This window comes from Aulonocara stuartgranti (genome assembly GCF_965226115.1).
Source record: "Aulonocara stuartgranti genome assembly, chromosome: 23".
In the NCBI taxonomy this organism is placed as follows: domain Eukaryota; kingdom Metazoa; phylum Chordata; class Actinopteri; order Cichliformes; family Cichlidae; genus Aulonocara; species Aulonocara stuartgranti.
Window position 1 is genome coordinate 21,095,078 of NC_138958.1, and position 14,653 is coordinate 21,109,730.

Consider the following 14,653-nt stretch of genomic DNA (forward strand, 5'->3'; position numbering starts at 1 on the left):
TTGTCTGCTTTTGTTTTTAGCAGAAAAAACCCCCAAACCATAAACTAGTTAAGCATAAATGTAATCAAGAATAAAATCCTTCAAGTTTCTCTGTTAGCTGAAAATATGAAGGACTTTGTAAATTTTGTTACTGTGATTGCATTGCAGTTTCAGCTCAATGTATGTTTAATTGATTAGGATGATGGGTCCACGATCAGGAATTTATATTTTCTCTGAAATTAATACAATTAAGTCTGACACATTTAAACCTTTGTTAAGAGGACGAGTAATAAGTGACACAAGCACTAAATCTCAAAAAAGCACAGCAGAAAGTATAGCTGTGTGTACAGTTTTCATACAGTTGTTGTGCTGCTTGAGTTGGCATGTTGAAGATATTTCGGATAGCTGGACTCACTAAAGGAACACTGCTTTTAATATTCATTTGTTTACATGTATTTGTTTTGTCTCGGTGCATGTAGGGTAAAAATGTTTGTGTATATATAAGTGAGTGTGCATCAGTGTGTGTTGGAGGGGAGTAATTATAAAGTGCTTCTGTTGACTAATGAGCGTCAGGGGGGCGAGTGGAGGGGGGGAGGACGGGGAAGTCGATCTTCATGCGGATGGCAGTCAGCTCTAATTTGTTATGATGGCTGCTGGCTTCCCAGGGCTGCAGCATCCGATAATTACACAGCATGCACGCACACACACACACACACACACACACAAACATGCAGGTACATGCTGATCAACACCAACGTCACGCTGAAGTTCACCGATTTGTTACTATCCCCTGTAGTCTACAAGACAGTGCACACACAGAGGTGGGCTTTTTATTGTGTGACATTTCTGTCAATATCAACACACTCAGTGTGAACCCTGCTGAGCCACACACTGAAACACTGCTCCCTGCCTGCAGCAAGCAGCACTGCACTGATATCCAACTTTCAATATACAAAAAATGAGATCTAAGATCTAGCACAACAATGACTCACTTTATAGGAAGTAAAGTTTTTGCTGAATGTCTTCTCTCTTGGAGACAGTTTTAGAAATGGCGTTCCACAAGGCTCATGTCTGGGTCCTCGTCTATTCACTATTTATTTAAAAACAGTAGTACTTCCAACCAATAAGCAACGTCAGGACTGCTGCCCTGACCTGAGAGATGAGAGATTATGAGAAATTATTCCCTGTAGCTTCGATGTAATCCTGTCACTTCCTGCTGCACCAGAAACAACCACAGTCATCTTTAGAATCTCGTCATTCCTTCAGACTACACTTCCAATTCAAACCTCCCAGTGGAGCCAAACTCTTTTCCTTAGATGTTTTCTACATTTCCTACCTGCTGGCGTCCGGTCCAGGTTTAAGGCGTCCCTGAGCGTTGGCCTCCCACACGCTGTTGGCCAGCTCGTTGCCAATGGCCGACATCACCTTGATGAGCTCCAGCGGCCACTCATCCAGGTCTAGAGAGCGAACCCTGGACAGGTGAGTGCCCAGGTTCCTGTGGATTCCCGAGCACTCAATGCAGATCAGGGCCCCAAGATTCAGACTTGCCCAGTCCGGGTCTGAAGGAGACAAGTTCACTCTATTAAAGACAATATACCCTTTTTGGGGAAAAAAAAAAAGAACTTCGGTTTAATTGTTTATGTATATAAATATGTATGTAAATATGTTATAACAAACAAAGATTATTAAAAGAGTTCCTAAAAAGTAAGAATTCTGGATAAACAACCTTTATTTTAAAGGTCAATGAGGAAGTTTATCTATTTAGGCAAGGCAAGGCAAGGCAAGTTTATTTGTATAGCACAATTCAACAACAAGGTGATTCAAAGTGCTATTTAAACTGTGTTTGCAGAGGAAGATCAAGACATGAAATTTAAACAGTTGGTAAAAGCCAGCACCGGACAATCATTGCTCTTTATTTGTAGGTAGAAGGTGGCTAACAAGGCTAGAAGAATTTTAGACCTTGGTCATCATTACAGACCTTCTTGGTCTGTAATCAATAACTGAAATCCGAAAAAAATCTAATTCGGGAACAAATGGACAAAACTGGAAATGACCTCCGTCATTTTATATCTTAAGTTCTTTCTTTTGGTTTCGGTTTAAATGTGACGTGATAAAGAAAGAATGTAGGCATTACTGTATTCTTCCTTCCTATTGTCTCAAAAATGGGCAAAAAGAACATTTGTAAGAATTATGATCTGAGAAAAGCTCACAATATTGGCCTGCTTGCTGGGAGAGATTGCATCTCTAAGGCTACGTTCACACTGCAGGCAAAAGCGCATCAAATCCGACTTTTTTGACCCTATGCGACCCATATCCGATCATGGTATGACAGTGTGAACGGCACAAATCCGATATTTTCAAATCGGATCTGGGTCACTTTCATTTGTGGTACTGAATCCGATACATATCTGATGTTTTAGAAAGCGACTGCTGTTTGAACGGTCATGTCGCATTAAATCCGTCTTTTACGTCAGTGACACAAGACAGACGCCAATTATCAGCACTGGAGAAGACATCGTGAACGCTTCCTGGTCATCCCGTGTAGATGTTAGTGAAAGTGTTGGGAAGACAACGTTGGAGAAACGTGAACATTTTATTTGTACTGTATAAGTACATAGTACATAGATAGTTGCAGATTCTGACAGAAATCAGCAACTATCCTTTGAAGCACCGCTCCTCTCTAAAACAGCAATAAGGATCATTATTAGGCCATATGTAAATAACAAAATAACTTTATAACTTAAAGCAAAATTGGGAAACGTAAAGTCCGAAACAAGTCTTTATATTAACGGCCATCATTCAAATAACACTGTTTGGTTTGGGTCTAAACAGAGTGCGTTGTGTGTGACGTCTTTTTTTTGCGCATGCGTGCCGCTTTGAGCGTTCACACTAGAGCGCGTTTGCTGTCACATTTTATTTGTAGTGTGAACAAGCAGACAGAAAAAATTGGATTTGATCAAAAAATCGGAATTGAGCATTAAGACCTGCAGTGTGAACGTAGCCTAAGTTGGACAGTGAGAGGCTGAACATCCTGCACAACAACCTAAAGGATGGACGGAGTTTCAGGAATTGGACTTAAATTATGCAACTCCTTGAAATAACTGGACCCATTCTTGGATGGTGTCACATTTACACATAATTAATCCTTTCAGTCTAGTTTAACTCTGACCATTAAGAAGATACTCAGAAGGCATTCTTGCGTGAACCCTAAGAATCATCTTTCTTGACCTGTCTGATGGTTTATTTTTAGGAAGTAAACTGAAGGGTAATGGTTGTGTTAGTGAAGGTTTTGTTGACACTGTGGGTGGTTTGTACTCACTCGGTGTGTCGCAGTCGGCACAGCGACCGTTCCCTCGAATGCTTCGGATCGACTGCAGAGCCATCGCCTCTGTCTGGCTTGTCAGACGAGACTGAAACAAAGAAGAAGAAAAAAAACAGTTCTGGCTCACGTCTTTTCTTGACTAAATGTTTACTTTACAGTTTGAGGGAGAAAAAAAATAGGATTTAAACACTGATCAACCTCTTGTGTTCTTGACAGCGCTGTCTCTCAATTAGGCTAAAAATGTTTAAAACACTGAGCATATGTGAGTCGCTGCTGTTTTGGGTTATGAGCATCAATGTCGGAGAGTGAAGGAACAACACGATACACAAATGGAATTGGTGAAGGGAGGGGGGGCCGGCGTCTTTTTTCTTCTTCTTTCTTTTTGGGTGGGAGGGCAATAAAAAGGCTGAGAGCCTGAGGCGTAAACACATCAGGCCTCGAATGAGACGCAGCCGCCTGCTGCAGGTGGAAAATGGCAATGCTGAGGCTCAATGTGAGCTACAGTAATTGCTATTTTCTAATTATGTGAGTGAACGCGCATGTGTGTGTTTGTGTGCATTAAAGGGCGATTTCGCATGTTTGTTGGTCCTGATGTGGACAAATGTGAAAATGGTGCGATGAAGAGACTGAAAGGCTCCAGGAGAACTCGGCTCACCTTGTTCTTGCTGCTCTCGCACGACTGCAGACTCGCCAGGATCTGGCTCTCGATGACCTGAACCCAGGCATCTCGCTCCTCGTAGGAAGTGGCTTCAAAGTGCCACGTCTGCCCCGTCAGCGACACGATGGTGAACTCAAAGTTCTCCTCTTGTTCTGTCAGAGAGAGAGAGAGAGGGAGAGATGAAAACACATCCTGACCTTACTCTGACCATTTTGATTCAAAAGCTTCGTCATCAAACAGTCGCCAAGCAGAATTTAAAAATAAGAACAACGTGTGGATGCTCAGCTGAGGGCTGTAACGACCAACTCTCTCTCACGTTGTTTGACAGGACACCTGTTCTACTGACCTACATGACCCCGCCCCCTGTAGCCAGGATATCACCCAAATTAAGGGTCCCTGGACCATCCTGCCCTCTTCTCTGCAGACATGTTAGCAGGAGAGGCCAGTCATTACAATCAGGGCCAGCTGGAGGGGGGGGGGGTGCATATGGATCTGTTACACAGAACCCCCTCAGAGGTTAATGGGACAATCAGGAGCCAATTACATCAAGTATGTGCGAGCCTGTTGTGTGGATTCAGGGTCGAGGACACTTTTTAAAGCAGCACCAGCGAGGTTTGACAACATGTCTGCAGAGTCACACATCAATGGGACCGTTCACTCAAAATCACATTTTAGTAAATTCAAATAAAGTCTCCACACTGAGACAGTTCTAATGGGATTTACTGCAATAAAATGTATAAAAACCTCAAAAAATGTCACAAAATTAGAAAAGAAATTACAGCTAAACTACATAAAATACCAGAAATGAGCAGTAACCAACAGACCTCTCCAGCTGATCTTTAAAACAGTAACTGAGCTAACAGACTGAGCCACATCAATACGTATCGACTGTTAGAATAAACAGGATATTCAGACTAGATTTGAAAACCTTCACCAATTTTCACTTCCTGTTAAATAAACATGAATTAATTCTTGAGTTCAAAGACTAAAAGATCCACTTTTTAGCTCTTCAAAGCTTTTTTCAAACTTCAGATGACTCATGAGGTGAGCTTCCAGCTGCATGCTGGAGTCTTCCTCAGATCTCTTATGATGAGGTGAGTAGAAACCGTTAGAAAAGTCAGTAATGGGAGCTCGGCGTTACAGGGAGTGCAGAATTATTAGGCAAATGAGTATTTTGTCCACATCATCCTCTTCATGCATGTTGTCTTACTCCAAGCTGTATAGGCTCGAAAGCCTACTACCAATTAAGCATATTAGGTGATGTGCATCTCTGTAATGAGAAGGGGTGTGGTCTAATGACATCAACACCCTATATCAGGTGTGCATAATTATTAGGCAACTTCCTTTCCTTTGGCAAAATGGGTCAAAAGAAGGACTTGACAGGCTCAGAAAAGTCAAAAATAGTGAGATATCTTGCAGAGGGATGCAGCAGTCTCAAAATTGCAAAGCTTCTGAAGCGTGATCATCGAACAATCAAGCGTTTCATTCAAAATAGTCAACAGGGTCGCAAGAAGCGGGTGGAAAAACCAAGGCGCAAAATAACTGCCCATGAACTGAGAAAAGTCAAGCGTGCAGCTGCCAAGATGCCACTTGCCACCAGTTTGGCCATATTTCAGAGCTGCAACATCACTGGAGTGCCCAAAAGCACAAGGTGTGCAATACTCAGAGACATGGCCAAGGTAAGAAAGGCTGAAAGACGACCACCACTGAACAAGACACACAAGCTGAAACATCAAGACTGGGCCAAGAAATATCTCAAGACTGGTTTTTCTAAGGTTTTATGGACTGATGAAATGAGAGTGAGTCTTGATGGGCCAGGTGGATGGGCCCGTGGCTGGATTGGTAAAGGGCAGAGAGCTCCAGTCCGACTCAGACGCCAGCAAGGTGGAGGTGGAGTACTGGTTTGGGCTGGTATCATCAAAGATGAGCTTGTGGGGCCTTTTCGGGTTGAGGATGGAGTCAAGCTCAACTCCCAGTCCTACTGCCAGTTTCTGGAAGACACCTTCTTCAAGCAGTGGTACAGGAAGAAGTCTGCATCCTTCAAGAAAAACATGATTTTCATGCAGGACAATGCTCCATCACACGCGTCCAAGTACTCCACAGCGTGGCTGGCAAGAAAGGGTATAAAAGAAGAAAAACTAATGACATGGCCTCCTTGTTCACCTGATCTGAACCCCATTGAGAACCTGTGGTCCATCATCAAATGTGAGATTTACAAGGAGGGAAAACAGTACACCTCTCTGAACAGTGTCTGGGAGGCTGTGGTTGCTGCTGCACGCAATGTTGATGGTGAACAGATCAAAACACTGACAGAATCCATGGATGGCAGGCTTTTGAGTGTCCTTGCAAAGAAAGGTGGCTATATTGGTCGCTGATTTGTTTTTGTTTTGTTTTTGAATGTCAGAAATGTATATTTGTGAATGTGGAGATGTTATATTGGTTTCACTGGTAAAAATAAATATTTGAAATGGGTATATATTTGTTTTTTGTTAAGTTGCCTAATAATTATGCACAGTAATAGTCACCTGCACACACAGATATCCCCCTAAAATAGCTAAAACTAAAAACAAACTAAAAACTACTTCCAAAAACATTCAGCTTTGATATTAATGAGTTTTTTGGGTTCATTGAGAACATGGTTGTTGTTCAATAATAAAATTATTCCTCAAAAATACAACTTGCCTAATAATTCTGCACTCCCTGTAAAATTTGATTGGATTTCTGAGTAAACCTCGTGGAGCTGAAAATCCTCTGTGTTTCTGTACGACTGCTTCCATGCCTCGCCACAGATGTTCACATTTGTTCGTTGACATGTCAGCCACATTTGGAAACTGTTAGGGCGCACAGACGGGATGGGAGGGGGGCTGAATATCATCACCACAGCAGATCAGACTACAAGCAGCTTCTGTTTACAATTAACCCCGATCAGCAGGGAAGAGGAGGCGACACCGGGTAATCACTTAATCAAAGGATGGCCTCCAGCGTGCCTGATAATTCCCAGGATTCCACCGTCTCTGCTGGTGTGACCCGGAAATGCTTTCCTCCATCCAAACCTGCGCGGCGTCGGGCTCAGACAAAATCTCAGCAGTGAGCTCGGTAATCACTCACAACACGGGCGAGGGTTTCTGGAAGCAGCCGTTCATGACGAGCGGCGGCAGCAGAAGAAGAAGATGATGATGATGAGGGGTTTAATCAGTCGGAGAGCGGTCACGGCCGGCCCGCCAGGGAACAACCATTTGCTCCTCCTCAACTCCAGTCATTTGGCTAATTGGGATCGTCTCAGAGCAGCAGAGCCGAAGCTCCCCTCCGGCTCTGCTCTGGATAATCAATGGCCTTGTCCGAGGAGAGGAAGGACGGAAGGTAAGGATGGAAGGAAGCGCCCCGAGGCGAACGGCGGGCTGAGGAAGCCCCGCACTTCCAGATGAAGAGATTGAAAACACCTTTGCTCTCCAAAGTTTCTCTACTAGAGATAACCGAGGATCGTTTTCATCTGTGAGCTGCTGCAGGCAGCTGACGGCCCGAGTCGGATGAGCTCACGTTAATTAAAACTACTGTTTACAAGGGCCGGCTAACGGATCAAGGTTAAACCGATCTGTGCAGTAAACCAGCCGCTGAGCGCAGAGATTCAGAGAAACAATGATGAGACTGAACTTTTCTCATGAAAGCAGTGAAACGAGAGGGACAAACTGTGAAGGAAAATATTTAATAAAAGGTTTTCTCACAGTGGAAAAAAGCTGGACATTTTTACCAAAGTGGAGCTTCAAGCTGCTTTTTTCCAGGTGATGTTTTTGGGAAAGGATCCAGAAATAAGTTTTTAGAGGAAGTGACCGAATTAATCAACATTAACATTAATGAAGCCTAATTAAAACCTGCAGGTCCAAACTGAAAATGAGTTGAGAATAATAAAATGTTCAAAAAGCAGCTAAAGGAAAGAAAAATTCACCCCACAAATGTCTGAAAACTTGTTTGAAAAATATAAATAAAATCTGAAGAAAGCTAGACAAAAAATTCCAGTTACTTTATATTAATAACCATTAATAAACAAAATCTGTAAAATGATATACAAAGAGGAAGAAAACACTGGTCAAACTAATATTTCTAAAAAATATATTTAAAAAAACTTTTTTTAAAATACAAAAAATTGGAAAAATAAAATTTTTTAAAGAATTTAAAAACAAAATGACAGAAAAAGGTGTCAAAAAAACCCTTTTTTACTTTTCTTTAAAAGATACATTAATATAAATACATTTTATGGAAAACATTTATTTTGGTGTCTAAGAAGAAGAATTGTCCCAAAAAGCAGGAAAAAAATAGAAAAAAGGGCCCCAGATTATTACGAGAAATATTGAAGATAAAGCACTTATAATAATTTCACTTAAACTAAATTAAACCTCCAAAAACATAGAAAAACATCCAGAGTTTCACACAGTGCTCGATCCTGATTCATAGCCTGGAGCTTATTGACCTTTGATTATTAACTTGATTGCATAAAAACATGAGTTTTATTTTAGGAGCACCTGTTGCTGTCCTTCATGATTTACGGGGACACTGCGTGACTTCAGAGCGGGTGCTACCATCATCAAACTATCTTCAGACCAGAGGAAGTCGAAGCTCTGCGTATGAACGTGTGTCTGATGAAGGGCAAACTGTACATAATGCAGGGAGGGAGGTGTTCGGAGCTCCTGGGTGAACACCGGGTGCCTCTTCGTTCTAAATGACGGCTCACCCATCAAGCACCGCCTCAGCCCTGCAGGGTCAAGAGCCAGAATCCCATCATAATTAAATTCCCATGATTCTCTGTTTTCAGGGGGAAGGGGAGGGGTGGAGGCTGCTTGACAATTATGGAAACCAACAATCCAGAAAGGCTCTGCCTCTCTGCAGCGTAAATTAAACGGTGTTTCTGGATTTAAATGCTGCATGCTGACCCAGCGCACTAAGCCCGCTAATGAATAAAATCAGGGGGGAAAAGAACCACTCCCACCACCCACTTTTACTATGAAACCCCTGCCTGGACCTCAGTAGCAACACTAATCTTAAAGCATGGTAGAAAAATTACTCTGTGGAGCTTTTTAGTCTCTTTTAGCTCATAGTTTCAGTTCTCTGAGCAGCCAACAGCTAAAAGAAACAGGATGTCAGAGCTCAGGAGGAGGTGGAGACCAAAAGATATTCACTGGATTATATTATGATAGAAACTAGAAATGGAAACTATATTCAATAGGTCAAATATGAAACGTCGAGCTTTTAGCTGCTTTATATCCAGGGTGAGGAGCTAGAAGTAAAATGTAAGTGCAAGGACTAAAATTAATTACCTTTAACATTAATGAAGCTTAATTAATGCTGAGAATGTGCAGCTTCAATTTGCAAACGGGCCGAGGGGCAGAGGATAATAAAAGTGTTCAATGTTCACATTGTCTTCTAAAAAAGGAGAAAATATAACAAGTTTTAAAAATATAAGAAAATATCAATAAAATAATAACATTATTTTATATTAGTTTGGAATGAACTCCCTGAGAAATATTTTAGAAAATTATGAAAAAAAGCAATAGGAATAAAATGACAACATAAATTGGAAAAAGATGATAAAAATCTCTGAACTACAACTAAAATTGCTGTAAAATACAAAGAAATTGCTGTTAGTGTTAGTAAATGTTAATAAATATGTAATATTACTTAAGTGTCATAAAAATAACAAAATGTCCAAAAAATTAACACAAAAAGATGCAAGCAATACAGTGGTCCCTCGCTACAACGCGGCTCACCTTTCACGGCCTCTCTGTTTAGTTGAATTTTTTTGGTGCAATTTTGCATGCTTTTTTTTTTTTTTTAAACAGCACATTGTGTTCTGCGTCCTGATAGGCTGTAGACCAACGTCAATCAATCTTGTGTCGTGCCTCCTGTACAGTACAGAATGCGTTCAGCTTGTCAAATTTACATCAATCTCGATCGCTAGCAGTGTGACTCTGAAGTGCTGTACTGTGCGTTTGTAAGTTTTCTCCCCAACAAACACAAGAATTTCGACGAAACGCCATCACCTGCAGGTGCCTTTGGTTTCATTCTATAATACTGGACTTATTTTTCTACAAGTTTTAAACTTTGAGAGTGTTTAGACAACAGAGAAAAGTGTGAAAATGTTCATGCCTGACTGAGAAAAGTGTATAAAGTGTGTAGTGAGGGGTTTTACAGCCTTATACATCTATAATAATTATAAAAAATAAAGTTGGCTACTTTGCAGATTTCACTTATCGTGGGTTATTTTTTAGAACGTAACTCCCGCGATAAACGAGAGACCACTGTATGACTAGAAAGTGTAAAAAGAGACAAGTAAAGTTGATAAATCTTCACAAAAATAATGCTAAGTGTCTAAAAACAAATCAGGAACAAAATATGTCCAAAGCTGTCGCAGAACATGCAGCATGTTGCAGATAAAAGGCCAGATATTTTCCTCAGGAAGTGGAGGAGACCAAATACGGAGCTAAAAGTAAGAAAATGCCAGATTCACATACGTGATGATCGTGTTGATGAGTAACTGCTGCATGTGGAAACAATTTTTAAGAATTTACTTTCCTCAACTTTATTTCAGACTTTTTACAGTAGTAGTTCATTTCACTAAAAATAACTAAAGCTCTTTCATCGCACGTTCATGGGTAACACTGCTGTACGTGATTAAAATAAACCTCCAAGATCATACTGGATCTTCCAAGCACATTGGATTGGGTAATTTCTCATTTTTCTAACTAATTTAAGGACCATTTAGCTGTCAAAGTTACTTTAAACCCCAAACTTTGAAGGCGAAAACAATCAAGCTTATTTTTTGAAGAACTTTCTAGAAAATCGTCTTTGTCTTGACAGTTTAATTTGCTCATTCAGATTGGAAATGAAACAAAATGTGACTTTAAGCTATAAAAAGAGATTTTAAATCCTCTGAGGAAATCTTCAAAAAACTCCCCTGATTTCTTTTCTTGCCTTGTTCGGCCTGTGTTTTTCTTTCTCCATTCGCTGCTGCATGTGTCTAAATGTATGCACGAGAGCACAAACACACACAAACTCGGACGCCGACCACGCCGCACTGTGCGGGTAATTACTGCCACCGCTCTCGGCTACTGTGGGTGACATTCGCGCAGAGAGAGGTGGTGCCGAGGCAATTTGTGAACTCTGACACTGGCAACCTTTAACGGCAGAAAAGAACAAACCAAATATACAGCATTTACAAGATGCAGGGAGGAATGGTGGCAGGAAGAGGGGGAGGAGGTGGGGATTGGCAGAGGGTGGGTTGGTGGGGGTGGGGGGCAGGACATGCATACAAGCCTATCATCCATCCGGGGTGTGAGGTGTTGAGGCTCAGCGGGAGGTGTATGTGTGTTTGAGAGTGGAGGACGGGAGGTGCAATGAGAGGGGAGGCGTGAGGGAGACAAAAGGGGGCCTCGGGAAACACAAATTAAAAGCCTTAAATGTCACCGCACACAGTATTGCTTTGCGACACAGGTCATTACTCCCCATATTATTCGCAGCCTTTTACAACATTAATAACCTGGAAAATATTGCAGCCGATTGTTCAGAAGTCGCTCAGAGAAAGAAATATGTGGCTCTGTGTTTTTATTTTTTTTGCTCTTGAGCAGAAGACGGAGAGGAACCGAACCACAGCACATACTTCATGAAGGAGGAAATCACACCAGAAGATGCTCTGGAACACTATCGCACAAAACGCACATCACATTGTGGTGTATCATCACCTGTACAGCCCATGCTTCCAGGGTGGGGGTGTTTGGTTGGCTGTGTCCTCACAGGTGAGGCAGGTGGGGCAAAGAAATACAGGGGAAGGGAAAGACAGATGCTTTCTCCACTGGACCAAACACAGATGGACACACCGAGAAAGAACTGACTGGATGATTTGCAGCAAAAAGACTCTAAGAACTCTTTAGAGGTGAAACACATCCAAACTGCAGGATGAAAATATCCCTGTGTGGTTTATAAAGTTAGAGAAATATTTTTTTTCCCCATGGACAATACTGCATTACTCTCACATTGATTAAGACATATGAGGTGGTGAAAAAGATTTAAAATGGCAATTCCAACATGTTGTACATGGATATAAAGTGGACGGGAAGGTTAACTATGAGTCCAAGTCGGGCAAACATCCCATACTGACTGCAAAAATACCTTAAAACTGACTATGTGAGTCATAAATCCATAAAATTTACAGCAACATATTTAGTTTCTTTTAAAACTATATCAGGGTTTTTTCAGTTTTTCTTTTTTTTCAGAAGTAACCAATCCATGTTCAGTTTACAGCTCAGCTAGCAGCTCACTTTCAAGTTATGGTCCATGATGAGTGTTAAACTCTGTACTGACCTCAATTTTGGTAAAAAAAAGAAAAAAAGGTGTATAATTTAATATTACTATATATTATACTACTAATACTATAAATATCACTAATAACTAATTTTCCCTCTTTGATCGAAGTTGATGATTCATTAAAGAATTAGCCTTCATGTTATAAAAGTGTCTCAGTGCTTCTTGCTTAAACATGTAAGTGACTCAAACCCAGTTTCATCATCTTTTTCTGCAAATCACCAACTCATTCATTCCTGGAATCAAAAGCACAAATCTCCAGCACAGGGGACTCCAACCCTGCAGTGGTGGGAGGGTCAGGGTGGAGGTCAGTTGGGGGTCTGTCCGTCCCACCACAGCAGTTTTTTTTTTTTTTACCTTCTGAGTTCTGCAGACTGTTGGTGTAAATGCTGCGAAGGCTAGAGACGCGATTTAGTTTCCAAGCTTTACGTTTGGCTGCATCCCCCGATGGCAGGAAGAGAGAGAGAAAAGACGGCAGCGAGGAAGGAAACAGGAATAATGTGGGTATGAAGGAAGATCGAATGGGGACCCAAAGGAAGATTGAAGAAGGAATGAAGGAGTAACAAAAGCAGGTCAAGCGGGTATGATAGAGGAATGAAGAAGAGATAACAGGCGATCCGAACAGGAACAAAGGAGACAAGGGACAAGAGAAGAGGAATGAATGAGGAATGAAACATGCAGGACCAAAGGAGAGGTGAGGCCAGATTTTAGGAATGAGACAACAAATATAAGACATAGACAGTAAAGGGGAAGAGGGAGAGAAAGAGAGAGACAGGTGTCAAAACCAGCAGTGCAGAGGATGCTATGGAGGGGGTGTGGCTCGGTGCTGAAGTGGGAGGAGCCAATAAGCACAATGAAGGGATGGAAGTCCGTGAAAGATCAACAAAGTACATCTTTAATCCACTACAAATAAAAAAATAGAACTTGGAAAAAATCTAAAGATGTCAATCAAAAAGTTTCTGCTCACATTTATCTGATAAAAAAATAACCAAACTAAAAATATTCATGACACTTTAAACCCACTGAAAGTCAAACAACAAGAGCCTCAAAAAAACCTGCTGTTGAGCTACAACTCAACACTTCCTCGAGATTTTCACATTAAAAGATAACCAAGAAAGTAAGAAAACTTATTTGCGGGCAATTTAGAGCGAAATATCAGTGTGTGATGTGTAAGGTTTGAACTTTTATTTCCTTTTTAGAATTGTGAGCTGCTGGTTGGATAGAATAAAACAAAAGTCAACTTAAACTTTGAAATTGCATTAGACAGTTTTCAGTATAATCTCTTATTTCATAGATATGATTAATTATTTTAATTAATCACCTTTAGCAGAATATAAAGGCAACATTCTTCAAAAAATATGGTCGAAACTGTGATAATGTGATTTTTTTAAGCATTAAATCAAACCTAAGTGCCAACAAATGATGGGACGATAAAAACGCTGAACTTCTGTAGCTCCTTTGTAGCTCTGATTCTTCCACAGGTTTGAGCTCTGTGACCTTTGACCTCTGCAAACTCTGTAATATTCACTCCCCCCTGGGGCTACTGCGAGCATTTGCCACCAAAGCAACATTTGCAGAGGATGAAATACAGCCGCGGCTGACACTTTAATGTTAGTCCGCTTTGTTTTCCTCGATCTGCCACAGGAGGCGAGGCGAGTGACGGATGGAATGAATCAGGGTGGTGTTAAAAAGGTCACAGGTTGGAGCCCCGAGAGCGCGAGCAGAGAGGCTGAAGCAGAGACCAGAGTCATGGATCTGAGATAAAAAACAAAAGCTAAAAAATGAATCAAGAGGCAGAAGCAGCTTCATGATATAAGACACCACAAAGTGATGGGACTCAGTTAAAACTGTCACTACACTCCACCTACATGAATATCCAGCCTGTTACTCCAGTATGAGCTTTTTTTCAAAGCAGGGGGACGTGAAGTGTTTTTCCTCTCAGTCTAACTCAGATATTATTTGCCTCTAAGTCGACTCATGGTTTAAACCATGTTGTGTAGCCTGCTGGATCATCTCCTCAGGGATCAGGGATCTAAGGAGGAACCAGGAGCAAGAGTTTCTCTGGAGCTCGCTGATATCAAAAATCGTACATTAGTGGAAGTTTGTGAAAGCTTGTTGCTTTCTTTTTCCTCATTTTCTCACTTTCTGATGTTATAATGTACACGGTATGAAGGTATGTTATGAATATAGTATAAGTATGTACAGGCTATAGCTGTAGTGAGTGTACAGGCTATGTCGATGTTTAATTTGATCTTTGAACGCTTTGAAGTTTATTTGAACAGTTTGTTACTCTTCATGTTGTATACTGGAGAAAACGTTAAAACATCAGCAGGTCTATCCAGCAC

At 41.1% G+C, this 14,653-nt stretch overlaps 1 protein-coding gene across 7 annotated transcripts in view; it reads right to left on the minus strand.

The window, feature by feature from the left end:
• Window positions 1-14,653, minus strand: part of agap1 (ArfGAP with GTPase domain, ankyrin repeat and PH domain 1) — a 188,034-nt gene that overhangs the window by 23,891 nt on the left and 149,490 nt on the right. For 4 of the 7 annotated variants that reach the window (XM_082524688.1, XM_082524686.1, XM_082524683.1 and 1 more), the window contains 4 exons: window positions 12,666-12,743; window positions 3,957-4,111; window positions 3,299-3,389; window positions 1,316-1,538 (listed from right to left, as the gene is read on the minus strand). In XM_082524688.1, coding sequence (XP_082380814.1) covers window positions 1,316-1,538; window positions 3,299-3,389; window positions 3,957-4,111; window positions 12,666-12,743 — 547 coding nt within the window. The remainder of the gene's footprint in view (window positions 1-1,315; window positions 1,539-3,298; window positions 3,390-3,956; window positions 4,112-12,665; window positions 12,744-14,653) is intronic. The other 3 variants (XM_082524689.1, XM_082524685.1, XM_082524684.1) reach the window with 1 other exon arrangement.